The 22,131-nt window shown below is 49.5% G+C and overlaps 1 protein-coding gene across 1 annotated transcript; it reads right to left on the reverse strand.

The window, feature by feature from the left end:
* Nucleotides 1-3,233: 3,233 nt before the first annotated feature.
* CACNG7 (calcium voltage-gated channel auxiliary subunit gamma 7) lies at nt 3,234-22,119 on the reverse strand. Its single transcript, XM_059153675.1, has 6 exons — nt 21,992-22,119; nt 19,205-19,429; nt 18,520-18,606; nt 18,040-18,180; nt 5,134-5,279; nt 3,234-4,714 (listed from the first exon to the last, which is right to left on the reverse strand). Exons 2-6 carry the CDS (start codon nt 19,398-19,400, stop codon nt 4,457-4,459), a joined length of 828 nt encoding a protein of 275 aa, XP_059009658.1. The 5' UTR covers nt 19,401-19,429; nt 21,992-22,119; the 3' UTR covers nt 3,234-4,456.
* Between the last annotated feature and the right edge of the window lie 12 nt (nt 22,120-22,131).

Below are 22,131 nucleotides of genomic sequence, written 5' to 3' on the forward strand. Positions count from 1 at the left end.
TGGGGGAGACTTAACAACCTGTATTAATTTCAGTAAAATAATAAAATCATTGAATGTTTACCTAGACAACTCATTTTAGTGAAAAATAATTGTATTTTCCCAAAATACAATTGGCACACAAAAATACAGTGGTGTTGACTTATATTTTTGAGAATCTATACAGTGTTTGGTCTACCAGAAGAAAGTGGGGTTCTCATATCTTCTTCTGCATTCAATTTATTCTGATAGCACCCGTTGTGTAGATACAAAAAGACCCTGGACCTTATACATGCATGAGAGACTGAAAGTGGCAATGGCAGACCATATCTCAGTATTCTTGTAAAAGTGGTTTTGACCTCACGGACCCCTTCATCAGGTCTCAGGGAGGCCCCAGGGTCCCTGTGCCACACTTTGAGAACTACTAACATGTGTGGTAAATTAACTGAGTGGGGTAATGTGGTGTAAGAATGTGATAGTTGGGGCACCTGGCTGGTTCTGTCAGTAGATTGGGCTTGGAGTTCAGGCTGAAGCTGCCGGGTTTTTTTTTTTTTTCTTTTTTAAAGATTTTATTTATTTATTTGACAGACAGAGATCACAAGTAGGCAGAGAGGCGGGTGAGGGAAGGAGGGAGCAGGCTCCCTGCTGAGCAGAGAGCCCAATGGGGGTTGGCGGGGGGGGGGGGGGGGGGGGGGAGGCTCCATTCCAGGACCCTGGGAACATGACCTGAGCCAAAGGCAGAGGCTTAACCCACTGAGCCACCAGGTGCCCCAAGCTGGAGCCTTCTTAAAACAAATAAAACTATGATAGGTAAACAGATGGAACATTGTGGCTCAACATACTTAGAGTATACAGCTCAGTGGTTAAGTGTGATCAGTTCAGGAAACCCCCACGTTTCAAATCTTAGCTTGACCGCCTATAAGCTGTGAGACCAGGAAAAGGTTACTTTACCTCTCTGCATCTCCAGGATCTCATTTTATAAAAATGGTATGAAAAGAAAAGCACCAGTTTCCCTGGGCTATTGGATACAAAGTGGCTGGCACATAGAAAGCAGTCAATAAATTATGCAATTAATTTATGCAAACTGTTGTTATTAAGTGTCCTTGAAAAACAATAAGGTAGCATTATATAACTGATACTGAATACTCTTCCTAATACATGGCCCTGTGAAACTGGGAGGGGCAGAACTCTGTGTACACAACGATAAAAGCCATGTCAAAACTACCTGTATGCACTATGTATTCAGTTGTATGTGGATTTAAAAACGCGTGCCTGGGGGCTCCTGGGTGGTTCAGTGGGTTAAGCCTCTGTCTTCAGCTCAGGTCATGATCCCAGGGTCCTAGGATTGAGCCCCTCATCCAGCTCTGCTCAGCAGGGAGTCTGCTTGTCCCTCTGCTCCTCCCCTCACTTGTTCCTTCTCATTCTCTGTCTCTCTCTCAAATAAATAAATTAATTTACAAATAAATAAAGATAAAGAAATCTTTAATCTTTAAGATCCCATTCCATTTTCAAAAATGTAAAAAACAAAACAACCAAACCAAACCAAACAAAAAATCTTGGTTAGTTCTTTTTTAAAAAAAGAACTTAAACTTTAGGACATTAGGTTTGTTAAGTTTTGGACAAAATGAGCAAATATCCAGCAAACATCCAGCACTTACTCCAAAACTGTCCTTTCTGCAGGCAAGACAGACAGCACCAATCGACAGGGATGGCAGACAGCACCAATCAATCCAACCAGTGGGGACATCCCTTCCCAATGAGCAGACAGATATTAAAAATCCCTCTCCACACCATGTTCCAGGCAGCCAGTAGGAATTGATTCCTCTTGACAAAGGAGCTGAAACCTCTTTGCCAACCCAGATCTCAAACATGACCTCCAGAAATTCCTGAAACCATTGGAAATGACTCAGAATATTTCCCTCAGGGAATCTGATCCTGCTGAATCGTCTTCTTCCCTGCTAACCTGCCCCCACCACTCTCGCTATTCCAGAGGGATTTGGAGTCCTTCTGCCCATCCCCCCTCCTTTTTACAGAAAAAGAAACTGAATCCCCAGAGATTAAAAGACTTCTCAAGGTCACAGGATGAATTTGCATCGAAGTCATGGTAGTGAAATAGAGTGGCTTGAGAGAGGCGGTTCTGGGATCAGATAGGCCTGGGAGAAATTTCTCCCTGGCATCTTACCAGCTGGGTGATCTTATCTCCGGTGTGCTGGTTTCTTCCTCTACAAAATGTTTGCAATGCCTAGTTCCAAGAGGTTTGGGAGAATCCAACCAGCGTGGTCTTGATTGTGGGAGCTGTCCAGTTCGCCCCCAAGAGCCCAAGTCCCAACAAGGCAAAGAGCCTAAGGGCTAGCGCTGTTTCCTTTCCAATACACTTCAAGGAGAAGCTTGGTAAACATCCAGGCTGGTTTCAGCCCCTCGGTGGAATAGGTGAGATCACAGATCTCCGGGCCCGCTTGGAAGCCTCAGACAGGGGCTGTGGGCAACGTCTCGTGAGATCACGTTGGGGAGGAACGCGTGCATCCCACAGTAGGGGCGCAACAAATGCAGCCATGGTTTCCCAACAGAGCATTGGGAGAGCCCGCTGCTCTCCGTGGGAGCGCAGGGAAGCTGAGGCTTGGGCACCAGATGAATCTGCTTTCAGCTCTACCTCCGCCACTTTGAAGCTACGTGACCCCGGGTGGGTCATCTCCCCTCCAGGGCCCTATCTGCAAAATGACTTCAGGAAATTCAACACATGGGCTTGGGGAGAAAACCCGATGAAGCAATAAATGTAGAAGGCAGGCCAGCGAGAGTTACAGTACTCTAAGTGGTCATGGTGACACCAAGAGTTAATTTTTATTGATCCTGATGGGTGTCGTTTGCTGTCCTACACGCTTTACACGAAGCGAATTATAAAGTGCTGCTGTTAATAATGAGGATGATTAAGCAACTTAACAAAGACCAACCTAACCTTGTTCTGCGGGACTCAGAGGCCCCCACCCTGGGGGCAGAGACCAGGACCCAGACTCTGTATCCGATCCCCTCCCCCTCGGCAGGCGGAGACGTGTTTGAAATAAAGTTTATTGAAGTTTCTGTCGGTATTTACATATGATACACGGCAAATAACAGAGCCAGGCCCCCCCACCCCACCCCTTCCCCACCCCGAGCCCCCCTCCCCCCAGCCTCGTTAAAAATCGCTGCGTAAAGACAGGCTAACTGCTGCGGTCCCCCCTCCCCCCTCCCACCTAAGATGCAAACTAAAAGCCCCCGTCCCTCCCCTGCCCCCTCCCCCCACCCCGGGGGCTTTTCTGGTTTCGTGTACAACACTGTGCTACCTCGTCCCCGCCCCCCAATGGGGGGAAGGGCGAGTTTCTGGTGACCTTCCCCCCAAATCTGTCCAAGGGGGCGGACGGACCCTTGAAAGAGGCCAGAGTTGGGGGTCTAAGATGGGAAGGGGGACTTCAATGAGGGGGAGTGCCAGAAAATGGAAGACTTCGAGGTTTGGGGGGTTTGGACCCCCGCTACTGCCTCTCCCTCCCCCGACGGGGCCTCGAGGGGGAAGAGGCCGGCACAGGTGTGGAAATGGCACGGAGGAATTCCCTCCACCCTAGGGTCTCCAGCCCTATTGTGTGGCGTGCGGGGCTAGATGCACCTAGAGGCTTTGGGTGAGCGGAAGGAAGGAGGAAGGGAGAACGAGCTCGAAGAAGAAGAAGAGAAAGAAAAAGAAGCCAAGGGCAGCTGAGAAAGCAAGGAGATCCTTCCGATGGCGCCCCCTGAAAGGCAGGTGACCTTCAGGAGGCCGAGAAGAGCCCAGCCGGTGAGGAAGAATGGGACCTCCCAGGGGAGTAGAGAACTGAGTTGGGGGAGGGGAGACACCGAGTTGAGCACGCCCCGGCCTCCAGCCTCCCACCCCACCCTCAGCTGCGGGCGCAGCAAAAAGACTGCCCGCTGCACCCGCCGGCCCAGAAGATCCGGAGATGAGATTGGGCGGGGAAATAGAGAAGTCGGGGCCGAGGCGAGAAGAGGCTAGTTGGCATTCCAGGCGGCTGCCCAACCTACTCTCCAGCCCAGCGCCCCTGCGGCGAGGCCGCAGGCTGCGGGGCTCAGGGTGGGTGGGCGCCTGCACCGCTGGCCCCCAGCGTGCAGTGCGCGGGGCAGGGAAACCCGCCGCCGGGCACTGGAGGGGAGGGGAGGGTCAGAGGGAGGGGGCGGAACCAGGGAGAAACTGGGGGCCCTCTGCGAGTGGCTGGGACGGAGGAGGTCGAGAGACCCCGGAGGGGGAAGGAGCCCTTGGAAAGTATAGGGACCAGCACGGAGGCGCGGGGCCACCGAGAAGAGGGCGGGGCTAAAGCGTGCGCAGCATCCGGGGGGGGGGCGGGGTAGTGAAGTTCTGAGGGAGGGAGCGGAGCCCTGGGGCCTAGAGACCCCCAAGGGGAGAGGTGGAGGAGGAGGAGGAGGAGGAGGAGGGGAAGGAGAAGGGAGAGCCGAGGGGCGGGCCTCAGCAGGGCGAGGTGGAGATGTGCAGGTGGTCCGGGTACTTGATGGCGGGAGGGTAGTTCTGCGTCATCTGGATGGAGACGTCGCTGGAGATGTCGGAGGGGCTGCGGCCGCGGCGCCACGCCTCGGGCTGCAGAAACTGGCCCGAGTAGTCGGAGCAGTCGCTGAGGCGCGGGCGGTAGAAGGCCGGGTGCGGGCGGTACATCTCCTCCTCCGCGTAGCGCTTGGTGAACAAGTACACGGACATCACGCCGGCCCCCTGTGGCAATGCGGGGTCAGGGTCCCAGAGGCTGGCCCCGAGCTCCCAAGGACCCCAAGACTCCAGACCCACCCCCCAGGCCCTCCTCTCTCAGACTCCAGAGTCCAACCCCCTCCTCCCTCATTCCCTGGAGTCCAAACCCCCAGCCCCCTCCTCCCTCAGACCAGGAGTCCAGACCCTCAGTCCCTCCTCCCTCAGACCCAGGAGTGAGTCCAGGCCCCAGCCCCTCCCCCACACCAGGACCCCAGAAGTTGGGAGCTGCCAGACCCTCCTCCAGGACCAAGGGTTATGTCCTCAGTCACCACCTCCCTTTTAAATCCATCATCTATGCCCCCAGTTTCCTCTTCCTCCTGAGCCCAGGAATGAGCCTCCCTCCTCCAGACCAGTCTCCATTCCTGTCTGGGCCCCACAGACATCACCTCTTTGAGGAGGAAGGAGGAAGCGGCGAAGGCAAAAGACCACCCATAGCGATAGTGGAAATACTGCTCGGAGCTGCTGGGCCTGTTCATGACCTCGTCGTTGATGCTGGAAATGTAGAGAACCAAGCCCACCACCAAGGAGAGGCCTGGGGAGCAGAGAGTGCCCTTGGTATCTTAGCAGAGGGTCCCTCTCTCCAGCCCCAGCCCCTCCCCCATCTCACCACCATCCCCTCCCCTTTCCTCCCTGCTCAGTCCTGAACTAAATCCATTTTTTGAAACCTTTTTGTGTGCTGGGCCTTGGCCGGCTGCAGGGATTCTGGAGACAATGAACTTTCTCTTCCCCCCTCCCCTAATCTACAGTCCAGGAGTTCACAGGCAATTGGGGAAGGCAACTAGGGACACTGGTGGGTAGTCACATAAATGGTGATATGCGCAGTCAGGGAAGTAGCAGCACAGAATCCTGTGGGTCCAGGAGAGACACCAACCCACCTAGGGGACGGGCAGGGATGGTGGGGGTGGTGCAGGGGAAGTCAAGGAAAGCTTCCTGGAAGAAGGGCCTTTGTCCAAGTCCTAAAGGATGAGGCCTGGGGAGAAGAGTACACAGTTATACCACGCTAGCCAGAGGGAACAGCGTGGCCAAAGGGTTGGAGAGGGAGCACCGAACTGATCCATCCATATAGCCAGAACACCGGCCCCAGCCACAAAATATGAGGCCAGAGAAAGGGGCAGAGACACGGCCATAATGGGCCTCAAATGCCAAGGGCACTAGGGAGCCATGGAAGGTCTGGAGCAGAGGAAGGGCAGGTTCAGTTCAGAGTGTTAGAAGAACCCTTGCAGGATGGTTGGTTCTGGGAAGAGAATGAAGAGAGAGACTAGTTGTGACATGCCAGGAGGACGAGGATGAGGCCCAAGTTGAAACTGTGGATAATAGCCACAATGTCAGTAATAATATTAATAAAACAAGAGCAACTGCTCGTATAGGTCTTGCCCTGTACCAGGCACTGTTCTCAGTGCTGTGTATGTATCAGCTTCTTCAAACCTCCCAGCCACCCCTCCAGTGGGTATCATTTTTATCAACACTGACAGCTGAGGGAACAGAGGCACACGAAGAAGGTGCAGAGGAGATGTCTGCATTGAGAAATTGTTAAGAGGCAACTACCACTTCTTCAAGCTGCTTTAAGCAGCAGCCATACCAAGTGTGGCTTAAGGAGGTGATCAGGTGTCCTACCCTAAATCAATCCAAGTCATCCCCATCGGCATCATCCCCCAGAATCCGACAAATAAACACTTGTGTGCCCCTTGCAATCTGTATTCCTTCCACTGCCTGCAACAGGGGTCGGCCAACGACGGCCCATGGGCTCCATCCAGGCCACCCCCTGCCTTTGTATGGCCTGCGAGCTAAGAATGGCTTTTCTGTGATTAAACTGTCGGAAAAAAAATCAAAAGAAGAGTGGTATTTTGTGGCATGTAAAAAGTATATGAGTTTCATTTGGCAGTTCCTCCAAGTGTTAAAGATAGAATTACCACATGACCCAGCGATTCCCCTGCTAGGTATCTCCACCCGAGAGAATAGGAAACATATGTTCACACAAAAACTTTGCATGAATGTTTGTAGCAGCATTCTTCATAATAGCCGAAAAGTGGAAACAACCCAAGTGTCTATCAACTAAATGGATAAACAAAATGTGGGATAGCCGTATAAAGGAATATTATTCAGCCAAAAAAAGGAATGCAATACTGATTTATACTGCCACATGGATGAACTCAGAAAATAAGCTCAAAGAAAGAAGGCAGATACATAGTGTATGATTCCATTTATATGCCATGTCGAAAATAGGCGAATCCATAGAGAGAGAAAGTGGAATAGTGGTTGCCAAGGAGCGGGGTGGAGGGGAGATTCCCACTAGCTGTCGCTAAAGGGTATGAGGTTTCTTGCTGGGGTGATGAAAATGTTGTGAAGTCAGGCCCCAGGGGTGGTCCCACAACCTGGCAAATATACCACAACCACCGAATTCTGTGAACTTCATGTTTTGACCATGGTAGTATCTCGGCTTGCAAAGTATATGGATTCCTCATGTCAGGGTGTGTAAATAAAATGTTACTGGGGGCCTCTGGGGGGCTCAGTCATTCGGCGTCTCTCTTCCTGCCTTCGGCTCAGGTCATGATCTCAGGGTCCTGGGAGGGAGCCTGCTTCTCCCTCTCTGCATGCCGCTCCTCCTGCTTGTACTCGCTCTCCCTCTCTCTGACAAATAAATAAGTAAAATCTTTAAAAAAAAAGTTTCACAGCATATTCTTCTGATGAGGCTGGGGTAATGAGGAAATGAGCTGTTCTGCGTTGCTGGTGGAAATGCAAAATGGCCCAGCCCCAGTGAGAGGGCATCTGGCCATGCCTGTCAATACCGTGCAGGGGTCGGCCCTTCAACTCCGCCATCTAACCTATAGTAATGACCCTGGAGCTCTCTGTCCATCCATGCAAAAGGACACAGATGCATGCTAATCCATGTCATTACCCGGAACTACAAAACCCTTGGAATGACCTACAGGAACTTACACAGAGGATTAGTGGGACAGACTGGGAAACATCACGGAGCAGAGGACTGTGTCACTGTGAAATGAGAATGAGCAAGGTTCCTGGGAACTGGAGTGGAGCTCAATGATAGTCCCAGACTCTGTCACTCGGTTTAAAAGAAAAAGTAACACTCAAAAGAGTATACAGGATGCTAGCTCTTAAGCAAATAAATAAGTAAAATAAAATACAAATGGGCATCTGCTTATTTTTGCAGAAAGAGACACAGTAAGGAAAGCAAACGAATGAGGCTGGTCACCTACAGGAGCTGGAAGGGAAGAGAGGGAGGGACGCTCCTAGGAAGGGAGCGGTGCTCTTCTGAGTACATATTTTTGCATGATTTGGACCCTTGGAAGAATGCTCATCGTTTATACATTTAGAAGCTAAGATCAACAAGGATGGGGACAGAAAGTCTAAAGTTGGATACCAACAAAAATAAACATAGCTAATTTTCTATCAAATGATGATACCACCCCAGGAAGGGGTAAAAGTATTCTAGTAACTCTTGGATACAGTACTTTGATTACATTTCACTTTAAAGACAAAAGATCCGCAAAGAAACCTTGAACCTTACTTCTTTCTGGGAGAGCAGCTTAGAGGCAGCAGCCCTTAAGCAGTTGTAGGGCTGAGCACATTTGCAAATATACTGATATTTAGGGAGCTGGATTCTGGTGCTAAAAAAGGGAAGACACAGATCAGAATGGCCCAAGATGAAGAAAACCCCGGGTGTCAGTAGCAATGAGCATACTTAGCGCCCGGCTTTTGGTCTCTAACAGCATTCCCCACTAAATAAGAAGCAAGGGCTTCCAGAAGAAATCGCTCATTTGAAGCCTGGGGAGAGGCAGTAAAATTGTACTTGGGCCACAAAGGAAGGAAAAACTCAAAAAACGAGAGGGACACGTCAGAAGAGGATGCAGGGACTAGTTTGAAAGGGGATCCCTGATCCAACTAGGGACAAGTGGAAGAACAAAAGGAATAATGGAAGTAAGGCCCGTAGCGGGGTACCTGCATGACTCAATTTTGGCTCAGGTCATGATCCCAGGATTGTAGAATTAAGCCCCAGGGATGGGCCCCATGCTCGGTGGGGAGTCTGCTTTTCTCCCTCTTCCTCTGCCCATCCCACTCAGTGTGGATGCTCACGTATGCACCACACTGTCTCTAAAACAAATCAATAGTGGCTCAGTAGGCTAAGTGGCTGCCTCTGGCTCAGGTCATGAGCCCAGGGTCCTGGGGTCAAGCCCCACATTGGGCTCTCTGCTCAGCAGGGAGCCTTCTCCCTCTGCCTGGTGCTCCCCCGCTTGAGTGAGCTCTCTCTCTCTCTCTGGCAAATTAATAAATAAAATCTTAAAAAAAGAAAAGAAACAGCATAGAACGTGCTGAATTTTTAAAAAATGTGAACCCATACTGACATCCTTTTTAAAAATAAATAATAAAACAAAAGAGAAAAGTCTTCTTTTTGGTGGTATACATGTAGATGGAACAGCAGATTTACAAAACACCATTTCGCAACCCTACAAGTAATCTTAGGATCCCAGCCAGCACCGTCAATGGCATTAAATCATGTTATATCTGTCTGTATGCCCGACAGAACCTTCCTCTGGAATATCTATTAATTATAAAGAGATTTTCTTTTAGACCCCCTTTATCATAAAGGAACCTAACATCCCATCTCAGACAATCGACTAGAACTAATGCCACCAAAAGCGGGGCAGACAGATACTGTTCACTCCTGACGCGAGCCTGCCATGACTCCATTTACGTAGGATTCCTGCTGAAAATGTGTAACCCGAATCCATTCCTAAGAAAACCATGGGCATTCTACTAGACGACTGGCCGCTCTCTTCAAAAAAAAAGCCAACATCAAAGATATTTCTTTTTTAAAAAGGCGCAGGCGCTCCATAAAAGATAAAAGGCCACAAAAGAGACAGGACAAAGACATACAAAGCATGATCCTAGATCAGATACTGAATGGGGGGAAAATGACTCTACGAGACAACACTGGGACAATTGGTGAAATCTGAGTATGGACTGTGCTTTAGCTATAAGATTGGACAAATATCAAACTTCCTGAATTTGGTTATTACACCGTGGTGAGAAGAGGGAGTACACTTGTTTTTAGGAGATACTTGCTGAAGTATTTAGGAGTGAGGTGTTTGTAACTTATGTTCCAGTGGTTCATAAACTTATGTCTGTAAATATCTCAGATACGATATATACACTTACAGATACATATATACATAGAGAGAGAGAGAAAGCAAATGTGGCAAAATATTAAAATTTGGTCCAGATGAAGGGTATATGAGAGTTCACTGTTTTATTTTTGCAACTTTTCTGTAGGTTTAAAATCTTTCCCCCAAATTTCAGTAGAATGGGGGAGGGTTTTACCTTCCCAAGGTACCAAAGCATTACCTGGCAAACCACATATTAACTGGAAAGAGGAAAATGTGCCTTATCAATGAACAGCCCCGATGGTCACCACTTTTATTAAGGGTTCCGACGTGATCAAGTTTCTACCTGACAGTCTTTGTCACCTGAAGGGCTGGGATATAAGGAGCAGGCACCAGCTCTGCCTCTGTTTGCTTGCCAAACCTGTCTAACCCAAATCTAATAAAGCCTCTAGTCTAGACGGAACTTGCAGGTTAGAAAACACAAGGAAACAGGAGCAAATCAAATGATGCCTAGTCAAACCAACCTAGGATGTGGGGCATTCTACATGAGGCCCTGGCCTCCAGTCTTCAAAAGGACAATGACGGGGGCCAAGCTGGTAACACCTGAACCAGTGATCATCCTTAACATCTCAGGAAGAGCCAACCAGGCATTCTTATGTGTCTGCATGCAGTGCGGTAGGATGTAAACAGCACCCCCTATCTATGAAGTATTTTTGGCCTCCAAAAAAGCACCCCAAAATAGAAACAAAACCCACAAATCTGGATTGGGTCAACAGCAGTTTTATAAGAAAACAGAGGGTTGATTGAGTACCTTGCACCACAACAGAGGAGAGAGAGAGCACAGTGAGAAAACTCAAAGGTGTGGGCATTCTACAAGACAAACGACCAGATTTCTTCAACAAATAAATGGCAAGGAACCAATAGGGGAGAGACTATTATAGATTAAAAGAGGCTTCCGAGATCTATCAGCTAAATGCACAAGTGGAATTTGAAACCTGATTTGCAACAAACTAATTGTAAAAAAGCATTTATTTATGAGACAAGGGGGGGAAGTTGAGCATTGACTAGGTATTAAATGATATTAAGTAGCTGCTCTTAATTGTTTGGGCATGATGGCTATGTTAAATAACAAAGTACTTATTTCTCAGGGATATACTGGAATATTTGTGCATAAAATGATTTAATGGTTGAGTCTGCCTTAAAATAATGTACTGAAGTACAGAAGGGAGATACGGCAGTATGACTAAAAAAAGATTCGCCATATGTTGATAACTACTGAAACTGAGGGAAGGATACATGGGATTTCATTTATTTATACTATTCCTTCTATATTTTTGTAATGCAATTCATTTTAGAAGTCAGTGTTGTAAAAAAGAAAATAGTGGGGGAACTAGTCTAGAGTAAAGGAGACGTGAACTAAATGCCGTGTGTGAACCAAGTCTGAATCTCAGTGGTGGTGGTGGGGGGGGCTATAAAAGGCATTCTTTAAACAATGGGACAGTCTGAAAATGGGATAAATTATACTATGGAACTATGGCAAAATTTCTTGGTATGATAATGGCATTGTAGGAGAAGAATGTCCTTCCTCTTCAGAGATGCATACTACAGTGTTTATAAATTAACAGTCATGACGCCTGTGACTTATTTTGAAATAGTAAAGACCCAAAAAAGTACATGTGGAGAGAAAGAGAAAGAGAGAAGGAGGGAGGGGTGCCTGGGTGGCTCCATGGATTAAAGCCACTGCCTTTGGCTCAGGTCATGATTTCAGGGTCCTGGGATCGAGCCCCACATCGGGCACCCTGCTTCCTCCTCTCTCTCTGCCTACTTTTGCTCTCTGTCAAATAAATAAATAAAATATTTTTTTAAAAAGAGAGAGAAAAGGAGGGAGAATATGGCAAAAATATCAGCAAAATGCAGGATTTAGGTGGAGGAAGGTAGGCTAGTGCTCATTGCACTATTCTATCAATTTCAAAGTTTTCATTAAAACACTGGAGCGATTGAGATAAAATAATGCCCCCATCACTCTCTCCACCAGAATACTTGGAACTAGCCTATTATTTCCTCCTGCACCCCTACCATCTAGCACAAGATCCAACACATACTAAACACCAGTTGAATGGATAAGTGTACCTACCAAGCAACTGGGGCTTCTGGAAAAGATCGTTAATTGCTTCCCCTTTTTGAACCCATGCTAAATCCCACCATTCCTTCATTTTCTCTAAGAATTAACCTTTCCTTGCTCTGAACTTCCATAGCACTTTCAGTTTCTAGTATTCCATGATTTTGATATTCAAGAAGAGAGGGTCCACAAAGTATTACGTGATGGAAAAGCATCTGAGATAGGTCTAGAAAGATGAGCAGGTTTAAAGAAAAGAAGGAATCCCACAGTCCACACTCACTCAGGTACCCTAGTCCAATGCAGGGGAGTCATCCTGATTTTACTCTCTCTCTCATCCAGCAAAGATGTTCAGTCATCATGTCAAGTCCATTTTACTTCCTCCATCTCATAAATCAACACTCTTCTTGCAACCATAAGTTTTCTCAACCAGTTAAAACTTACTTTATATGCTTTTACCATTACCCCTAAATCCTTGTCCCCCTGCTTTAGATCCTGGTTCTTTCTAAAACCCAAACAAACTCAATCCTTCTCTTATCAAAATTCTTCCTTGGGGCAGGGTGGGGGGCGGCGGGCAGACTCAGTCAGTTAAGCGTCTGCCTTTGGCTTAGGTTATGATCCCAGGATCCTGGAATCCAGTCCCACTTCAGGCTCCCTGCTCAGCGAGAAGACTGCTTCTCCCTCTTCCTCTCCCACTGCCCCTGCTTATGCCTTCTTGCTCTCTCTGTCAAATAAGTAAATAAAATCTTAAAAAAGAAAAAAAAATTCTTCCTTGGCTCCTTACTGACCAGAGGAGGTTTTTCATTATTCCGCCTGACATTCTAGACTCTTTGATCTGATTCCTGCTAACCACCCAAACACACACCTTAAACTCCATATTTCACATTGTAGTTCTAAGTAACAGTCTCTGCCAGGTGAATCAGGGACAAGAGTTGATAAGGAAACAAATATTTCCAAAGAGAAAGAACGTTTGCTGTTCTTTGTTGCTTTTGCTTTTATTTTTAGTAATTGAAAATCACATGAAAACAATCACAAAAGGTAAGTTATTCTTGCCATTCTTTCTTTTTCTTGGACTTTTTATAGTAGCTCTGGTTCTCCAAAAATAATCTTCTTTCCTCCTTTTACTCTTTTCCTCTTTTTCTCCCTCCTTTCTCCCTTCCTTTCTCTGTAATCCAACTCCTACTCCCTCTTCCCCCTCACCCCACCTCTGTTTCAGAATTGCACAGTAGGCAAGAATCACCTACATTCCAGGCTGAATAGAAACAGCCCAGCCTTAGAACAATAGGATTTCAGCACCATGGAGAGCTGCACATGCATCTACCTGTGTTCCATACTTTCTGGGGCATTAACAGATGCTGGAACTTCCACCTCCATACAAGACACTATTCTTTCCTCACTTGAAAAATTCTCCCTCACCCTTTCAGCTTCATCTACTCAGACGTCACCTCCTCTTGGAAGCCCTCCTAAGTCATTCCCCCCTCTCCACCACCCGACTGTGCCAAGTGAATGCATCCTCCCCTTTTCCAGAATGCCCTAAGTTGTCCTTATCACTCCTCTCTTATACAAATACTTCAATGTGTACTTTGTACCACCAATTCATCTAGGCTCTGCAGACACAAATAAGAGCATGCTTGTAAAGTTCCATATTTGTCAGAGTTTACATTCTAGCAGGAGACAGAAAACGTGTAACATGACAATAACTATGAATAAAATACAAAGCATGCAAACTGATGGTATAACGTGGACAAGGCAACATTACATACTGTGGTCACAGAAAGAAACCCTGAAGAGAGAAAGTTTGAGCCCTTTGAGTATCAGGAGGAAGAGACTTCCAGGCATGGAGGGCTAATGAGTGTAAAGTCTTCATGTGGGGCTGAGATGAGCGTTTTCAAGGAATAGAAGGAGGCCAGTGTGGCTGAGGTTGTAAGCAATGGAGAGAGTGTTAGTGGGTTAGGAAATGAGGTCAGAGATCTGAGCATTAACTAAATCCTAGAAAACCTTGTAAGCTAGCATGGAGAGTTTGCCCACGTGCAGTGGGATTGAAGCAGGTGTGTAGTTTTGATGGACAGGTGGCTGGGGCTGTTCTGTCATTGACTGGATTGAGCATTCACCTAGGATTCAGCCACATAGTCAGTGCTCAGTGCAGAGCCACACAATGTAGGATGTCTGTGTAAATGCTTGAGGAGCAAATGAAAGTGCACATGCAAAGGACGTGTTGAGGGCCAGAGGTTAGGACAGGATTTGCATGGGAAACCTGCTTCTTCTGACCTGGAAAAAGAAAGTCAATGTCATTCCAGCCTCCTCCCTGCTTCTCTTGCCAACCATATCCAGCCAGTCATCTGGTTCCATTGATTCTTCTGTCAATATCCTTCTCTGTCAAAGCCATCCACTTGCTTTTATCTTTCCAGCCCCAGCCCCAGCTACTCATACCCACACCACTGCATTAAGCTTCCTCCTTGGTTTGCCCATTCCCCATCTCTTTCCTGCTCGTCCATCCCTGAAGATGCTTAAATCCCAGGTGAGACCCTGTTCCTCCTCTGCCCCAACCCTCCCACCCCTTTCTTCAGAACTGAATGCCAATGCCACTATCTACCAGCCCTTAGGCAACTCCTGTCTCTCTCTCCAAGTCTTGGGAACATGAACTGATTAGACTAGATTATTCTGTTCCCAGATCTAAGATGCAGTTACTGTCATCCTTCCCTTTCCATTTAAATCTCCTTCATTTTTTGGGTGCCTGGGGGCTCAGTTGGTTAAGGGACTGCCTTCAGCTCAGGTCATGATCCTAAAGTCCCAGGATTGAGTTCCCACATGAGGCTCCCGGCTCAGCAGGAAGTCTGCTTCTCCCTATGACCCGTCTCCCTCTCATGCTCTCGCTCTCTCTCTCTCAATCTCCCAAATAAATAAAATCCTGAAAATATAAAAAAATCCCCTTCCTTTTTATGATTTTTTTAAAGTAGGCCCCACACCCAGCATGGAGCCCAATGCAGGGCTGGAACTCATGACAGGAGATCAAGACCTGAGCAGAGATCAAGAGTTGGATGCTCAAAAGACTGAGCCATCCAGGTGCCCCCCCCCAATTCTTATGATATTTTAAAATTTTTTATTTCTTATTTACTACCCTATTTTTTAAGCAATCTCTACACTGTCAGGGTCGAACTCATGATCAAGAGTAGCTTGCTCTACTGATTGAGCCAACCAGGCCCCCCATATTTTGATGACGTTAATTGTGGTGGGGCAGCATAGTGCCACAGGGAAGGCCTGGGTGGGAATCCTGCTTCCACCATGGAGCAACTTAACCTCTGGGTGCTTCTGCTTCCTCACCTGGAGAATGGCAACAACGACATCTGCCTTATGAAATAAAGACAAAGACTTCACGTAAAGCACTTAGAGCTTCCCCCAACCATGGCACTCAACCAAGTGTGTATTATTTTGGTTGCTGCTGTCACTACAACTATGAATGAACAAATGTATGTTTTTACTGAGCACGGGGTCAGCCCTTCACATCTGTGAGGAGACCAGGGGCTAGCAAACGACCACATATCCCGGCACGTGTTTTTGCACGGTTTTCGAATTAAGCATGGTTTTTACATCTGTAAAAGGTGCAGGGGGTTGGGGTGGAGGAAAAAACAAAGGAAGAAGAACTTTTCAGGGGCACCTGGGTGGCTCAGTGGGTTAAAGCCTCTGCCTTCGGCTCAGGTCATGATCCCCAGGTCCTGGCATTGAGCCCCGCATTGGGCTCTCTGCTCAGTGGGGAGCCTGCTTCTGCCTTTTTCTCTCTACCTGCCTCTCAGCCTACTTGTGATCTCTCTCTGTCAAATAAATGAATAAAAAAAAAAAAAGGAAAAAAAAAAAAAAGAAGAAGAACATTTCATGGTCATGAAAATTAAATGGAATTCAAACTCCAGGGCCCATAGGCAGGGTCACTGGGACACAGCCACACCCATTGCTGCACCTCTGCTTCATTTCGAGTTATAATCCTACAGTTCACAAAGCCTGAAACACTTACTCTTCGGCCCTACACAGGTTTGCCAGCCCTAGACCAGGGTTTGTCCTCTAGACAACTCCATCAATGAAGGCTCCTTTCCCCTCTCCTTTCTCTGTAATTCAACTTCCACTCCCTCTCCTTTCTCACCCCACCTCTGTCTCAGGACTGCACAGTAGGCAAGAATCACCTACATGCTAGGCTGAATGGAAACAATCCGGCCTTAGAAAAATAGGGTTTTGGGACCATGGAGAGCCCATGTAGTTAAGGGGAAGAATTCGCACCCAGGTCTTTCTAGGTTCACAGTAGCATGAACAATCAGTCACTACACCTCGGAACCATGAAAGCACGTGACAGACTCCTTGAAGTGGGATGCACGGGCCATAGTCTATGACATGAACTCGAGGAAGGGCTTCTAGAAGTAGGGTTCAATCCCCCTAAATTTCTCTACTGTTACATCAGAAGCCTGACATCCAGTCCTGACAGCACCACTGATCCTCAGTGTGGCCCTGGGACATCAGAGCCTGGAGGATCACAAGAGCGTGAGTTTGGGTTTGGGGATGTAAACACCCTCTGGACCAACCGCCCCTCCTCCACGAAGCTATGCTGCCCCTTCTGTGAACAGCAAACAATGGGATCTTCCCTCTACTGTTTTGGGTGGATTGAATTAGTGTCTCCCTGCTTCCTACCCTTGTCCCACTTTCTCTCTCTCTAGGCCACTATTTTTCGGTATGAAAAATGATGAGACCTTTCTGCTCGACGCTCTGGGATGGTGATATCGTACGTGTCTTATTTTAGCTCCACACGCCATGATTCAAGTTTACTGGGAGGTTGCACCCTCGTTTCTCTGGAAAAGGTCTCGTCAGGGTAGGCTGGAGGCACAGGGGAGGTTTAGCTGGCTGAAGAGCAGGGACGTTCAACCCTTTGCCAATTCTAGAGAGGGACCTGGGTGTAGGCCCCAAGGGACAGTGTGGAAGCCAGCTGGAAGCGGGGTTTGTTCATAAAATATCAACTGGATGAAAAGGACGTGACCGGAGTTGATGAAATGATGTTGAATTAATTTGAACGGAGTCAGAATGGACCGGATGGATGAGTTAAATGTGTTAGGCCTGGGCTGACCTGGCCTGACCTGAGCTGAGAGGGACCGAATTGGACCAGATAGTGCTGACACTGGAGGTGGGTGACGCCTGAGAAAGAACTCTGCTCGGGAGCTCAGGACACTCGGTTCCCCCCACCCACTCCCCGCCCCCCCCGCCCCTCCAGCTCAGGCTGGTGTCTTGGGCAACTCCCTGCACAACTGTGGGCCTCGGTGCCCCCGTTTAATCAAGTGAGTTCTAATAATAACTCGGCAGCAGAGATGTTACGGGAAGGGTGTGAGATCGCTCAGGCACAAGAGCCTCGTCTCTCAAAAGATAAAAGAAAAAACAAAGACTGAAAAGTAGCTAATGACATGCAAGGTGACATATTCAGGATGAAGCATATGGACACAACTCACACTGAACCGCATAAAGAGGTAATAATAAGGTGGGCTGGAAGATGGACAGATGGACAGACACAGCCAGTCTAGTCACAGGGTAACGGTTGACTCTGAGTGGTGGATTCATGGGAGCCCACTCCAAAATGCTTTCCACTTTTCTGTTTGAAAATTTTTCAAATAAAATGTCGCACAGAAAATATAGAGCTTTAATGTATGTTAACTGCTAAAATATCAGGAGGGGTGAATGGCAAGTGTGTGGGCCCAGCTCTGTGTCTCCAAGGTCCCGTGGCCCTGAGCCACCATCTGTTTGTACATCCGCACAATGGGACTGTAAGAGAATTTGTCTCACAGGGCTGTGGTATCAGAACGGAGCCTAATAAGCACCTAATAAATATTATTTAGAATGGGGTCCCCTCAGCAAGCTGTGAGACGGGTACTGCTATCTCCATTTCACAGAGAAGACAAGTGGCGCTCAGAGAGGTTGGGCAAACCCTCCAGGGTCACACAGCAAAGAAGTGGTTTTCTTAGTGGAGGAGGGACCACAGGCTCCCAGAACCGAAAACAGTCCCAGGCCCTAAGTCCTTTCCTTGAGCTCACCGGATAAGATGAAGAAGATGCCAGAAACGAAGGCCAGAATGGTCCTCTGCGGGCGGATGTGGCCAATGTTACTGATGACGAAGGCCGTGAACACTAGGAAGAGACTGACCATGGGAAATGGGGTGGCCGTGCGCACCGTCTCTGAAGGAAGGGTAAAGGGAGAGACAAGGGGTGAGGGGGGCCTCGGAGGGTGACACCTCCCCATTCCCCTGGCCACGCCTCTTGCATGGCCCCGCCCCTTAATGTGGCTCCTCCCCTTCCAGATACTTCATTGCTGACCCTTTCACCCAGGCCACACCCTTTAAATTGACACCCCCCCCTTCCTGTGGACTCCACCCACTGCCCAGGCCCTGCTCCTTCAACCTGGCTCCTCCTCCTCATCCAACCACTGCACTTCCTCCCCGCCACCCCAACCCTTTCCTGGTGCTGCCCTTTCTCCCAGGACTCCCCCCTTTGTCGAGGCCCCCTGCTTCCCCTCACTCAGAATATTCTCCGTGTTTTCCGTCACCAAGTTGATCTCCGGTTCAAGGAAATACTCCGAGGCCACACAGCGACCCTTCTCCCGGCCTGGGGGTAAGAATTGAAAGCACAGCTAGATGAGGGGCAGGTGGCACCGTGGGGAGACCCCAGGTATATGAGGCTTGGTCCAAGGATTACTGTCTATACTATTCTGGTGGGGGAAGGCGGGGCGGGTCACAGAAGGTCTGGGAGCTCCTTTTCTGGGCTTTTCTGGAGACCCATGGTTGGAGGACAGGACTGGAACTCCGGGTCCCAATGAGGAGGGGCTGTGGGCCAGAACTTCTGAATCCCTAAAGAGGATTGGCGGGAGGGGGGTTCCAAGGAGGAGGGTCTCTGTGGTCGCTGGAGGGCATGAATTCTTTATTCTGCCCATTCAACACTGGAACTATGCAGGGGACAAGCTCTGATGCTAGACTCTTGCTTCTAAGTGGGGACTCTCCAGGGATTAGGGGCTTGGCATGGGGGCTCTTAGATCCAGGAAATAAAGGGCTAGAAATCGGGTCTCCGGGTAGAAATTTGCCTCCCCAGGAGAGTAAACAGGGTCAGTTTCTGGATATCTAGACCCGAGGGATGGAAGTGTGGATAAGGACCCTCGGGTCCCAGGCAAGGCCAGGACAGTTGAATGGAGGACAGGTAGGGTCTGTACCTGCGAAGAAACAGACTCGCCAGAGGCCGGCATGCAGCGCCATCTTGACCTCCGTGGTCTGGTTCTGCGGCAGCACCGTTCCCTCCTCCATGTACAGCCAGTAATCAGTGCTGACCGCGATGCCCACGAGCAGCAGGCCACACGCACCAAACACGCTGCTCAGCAGGGTCAGGGCGCGGCTGCTGCAGTGACTCATCCTCAGCGGCGGGGGGCGCCCTGCGGGGCCTGAGACGCGAGAAGAAGCTGCGGCCTTGGAGAGCCCTGCTGGGACTAACTAGAGTCCCCAACTCCATGCAGCCACCTGGGACACCGACCCCAAGCCAGGAGACACCATTTCATAAACTAAAACTTCTCAAATCTGACCTCCGTGCCCTAACCCATGACCGTATTTCTGGATTTGAACCAGTGACATCAACTGTTGACCCTCAACCCCAGAACTGGTCTTCCCAAACCTGACACTTGTTTCTGGCTCTCGGTCCTGATGAGAGACACCACACCGGATCCCAGACCCCAGGATCAGCCTTCCAACCCTAACCTGCAGCCCAGACCCACAGACTGAACCTTAGCTCCAACCATGTGCTGGACCTGGGTCCCAAACTTCATAACTATGAATAGGAACTCAGTTTCCATATTCTCAATGCCAGAAGTAGTCCCTCCAACTCTCACCTTGTGCCCTGATCAGAGACCTTAACCCTAGACACCAGACCTCCCCAGGATCCTTAACCTTGAGCCTGGGCTCAAAAACTATTACACCGATCAAGCATTTCAATACTGGAACCACGCAGATTTCCCCAATGCTGCCTCCTGGCATCCTGGCCCCTTTCTTTTGGACTCTGTTAAATAACTACCAGAAATCCCCCAAGTAGGTTACTAACCAGAACCCTAAGCGTCCTACTAACCAAGGACCTACTAACCAAGACCTGAGCAGAGGTCTAAACCTAGGTGTAAACCCTTGGACTCTCATCTTGACCTTTAATAGTTAAGTCTAACACCAGGACTGTGACCCATGACCTTCTCACTTTGATCCTGTGCCTTGACTTTAATTTGGTACCTCAGTCTGAGATCGTGGCTCATGACTCAGATCTCAGGTTTCAGAACCTGAATTCCCCCCATCCCAGATCCAGGTAGGGCTCTGAACTTAGGATGCTGGGACTGTCCTGGATCCCAGGACACTGGGACCCTGAGACCTGGAGCCTGGATTTTGGCTAGAGATTCCAGAAAGTCAAAACCATGATCTGGGATCCCCTTCCCCTGCAACTCAGCACTCTAACCAGAGTACCCTAGGCCATCCTTGAAACTAGGGATCAGGGCTCTGAACCCTAAAATCCCAAATCAGGAAGCCCAGGATCTTCATCCTCCTCATCCCCTTGGCCATCACAAGATCCCCAAATTCCCTATCAGAGATTTTGGGCTCCAATTTACATGCTAGGACTCCCAATTACAAAACTCTTTTCAACATCTCGCCTGGAACCCCTCTGACACCAGGCCCTCAAAACAGGAGATCCCCAGTTCATAGCTGTGGCCTTGCGAATTCCAGTCAAATATCTAGAGATTCTAACCCGGGAGCTCCTAATCTCTTATCTACCACGCTGACCCCCCCCCCCCACAACTTTTCCCCAAACTGCATAATTCCAATTTGCAGGACTCAACTTGTCATCCCCATTCTATCTCATCCTATCTCAGCCAAAGACCATCCCGGAATACCAGTGATCCCCATTATCTTTTCTAACTATGAAGGTTAAGACCCCAAAACACTCCCCAACAATGCAGCCAAGACTTGACATCTGGCTAATCGTAATTCTCAGAGCCTTGAAACTCTGCCCCATGCCAGCAAAGATCTTGGCGTCAGACAACTTTCATCACCCCCGCCCCTCCCCCACACCTCGGCATCCAGAGCCCCCATCCCACCAGGCCCCACCCCCCAGCCTCCTGGAGGAGTCAGGGATCCGAGTTTGGCCGAGCTCTGACCGGCTTTTCCTCCCATCCCCCGTCCCAAGGCTTGACCGCCAGCTGCCTCCTGTTCCAGCCCGCTCAGCTCAGAAACAAGCATCGAAAACCCAGTCACCCCGATTGCCTAGTCCCAAGTAGCTGACCTCAGCTCCCCCCGTACCCGCCGCCCCCCCCCCCCCGGGCTCCTTGGACTCCCAGCTGGGACCTTGCCCCTTGACACCTTTCTACTTCCCCTTTGAAACCCCCTCCTTCTTCGCTCGGATTCCGTCTCACTCCAAATGGCCCGCCCAGATCACCTCATTCTCTTCCAGCCCTTCCTCCTTTGGGACCCTCCCCTAGGCCTGGAGCCACCTTCTTACCCTTCTTTATCTAATGCAATCTCTCCTAGATTCAGAGATTCGGATCCCAGGAGTCCCATTCTCCAAGCCCCAAGTCCAAACTCCGTCTCCCTCCAATCTCTTCAGGAACGTATTCCCCGTTTCTGGGGACCCCTTCTCAGACATGTCCTGCTCTCACCGGGCCCGGGCCCTCCCCACTTCCTCCAGGACCGCCTCCCTCAAGGACCTGGCCCGCACCCTCCTCAAGGCCCACGATCCCTAAGACTCGGACATGAAGAGTCTTGGAGCCCCACTCCAGGACTCTAGGACCCCGTCCTCCCGGATTCCTTAGGCCCAATGTCCCCTCACCCCCCCCCCCAATGCCTCCCGAACTCGGGCGTCCTGACCGCCAGAATCCCACACCCCGGGGCCACTCAGACCCCTTTTAGCCCCAGCCCCCAGCTCCCAGCCACCTCAAGAGGAGCCCCCACTCCTTCCAGGACCCTCCCCTCGCGCTCACCTCGCTCAGGGCTGGGCGCACGCTCCGGGCCGCGGGCCCCGCAGCCGCATGACCGGCCCCGCGGCTTGCCCCGGCCGCCGCCGCCGCCACCGGGGTCGCCGATGCCCGCGCCCCCCGCCCCCGCCCCGGAGCCCGGCGTC

Source organism: Mustela lutreola, chromosome 16, assembly GCF_030435805.1.
Source record: "Mustela lutreola isolate mMusLut2 chromosome 16, mMusLut2.pri, whole genome shotgun sequence".
NCBI lineage: Eukaryota > Metazoa > Chordata > Mammalia > Carnivora > Mustelidae > Mustela > Mustela lutreola.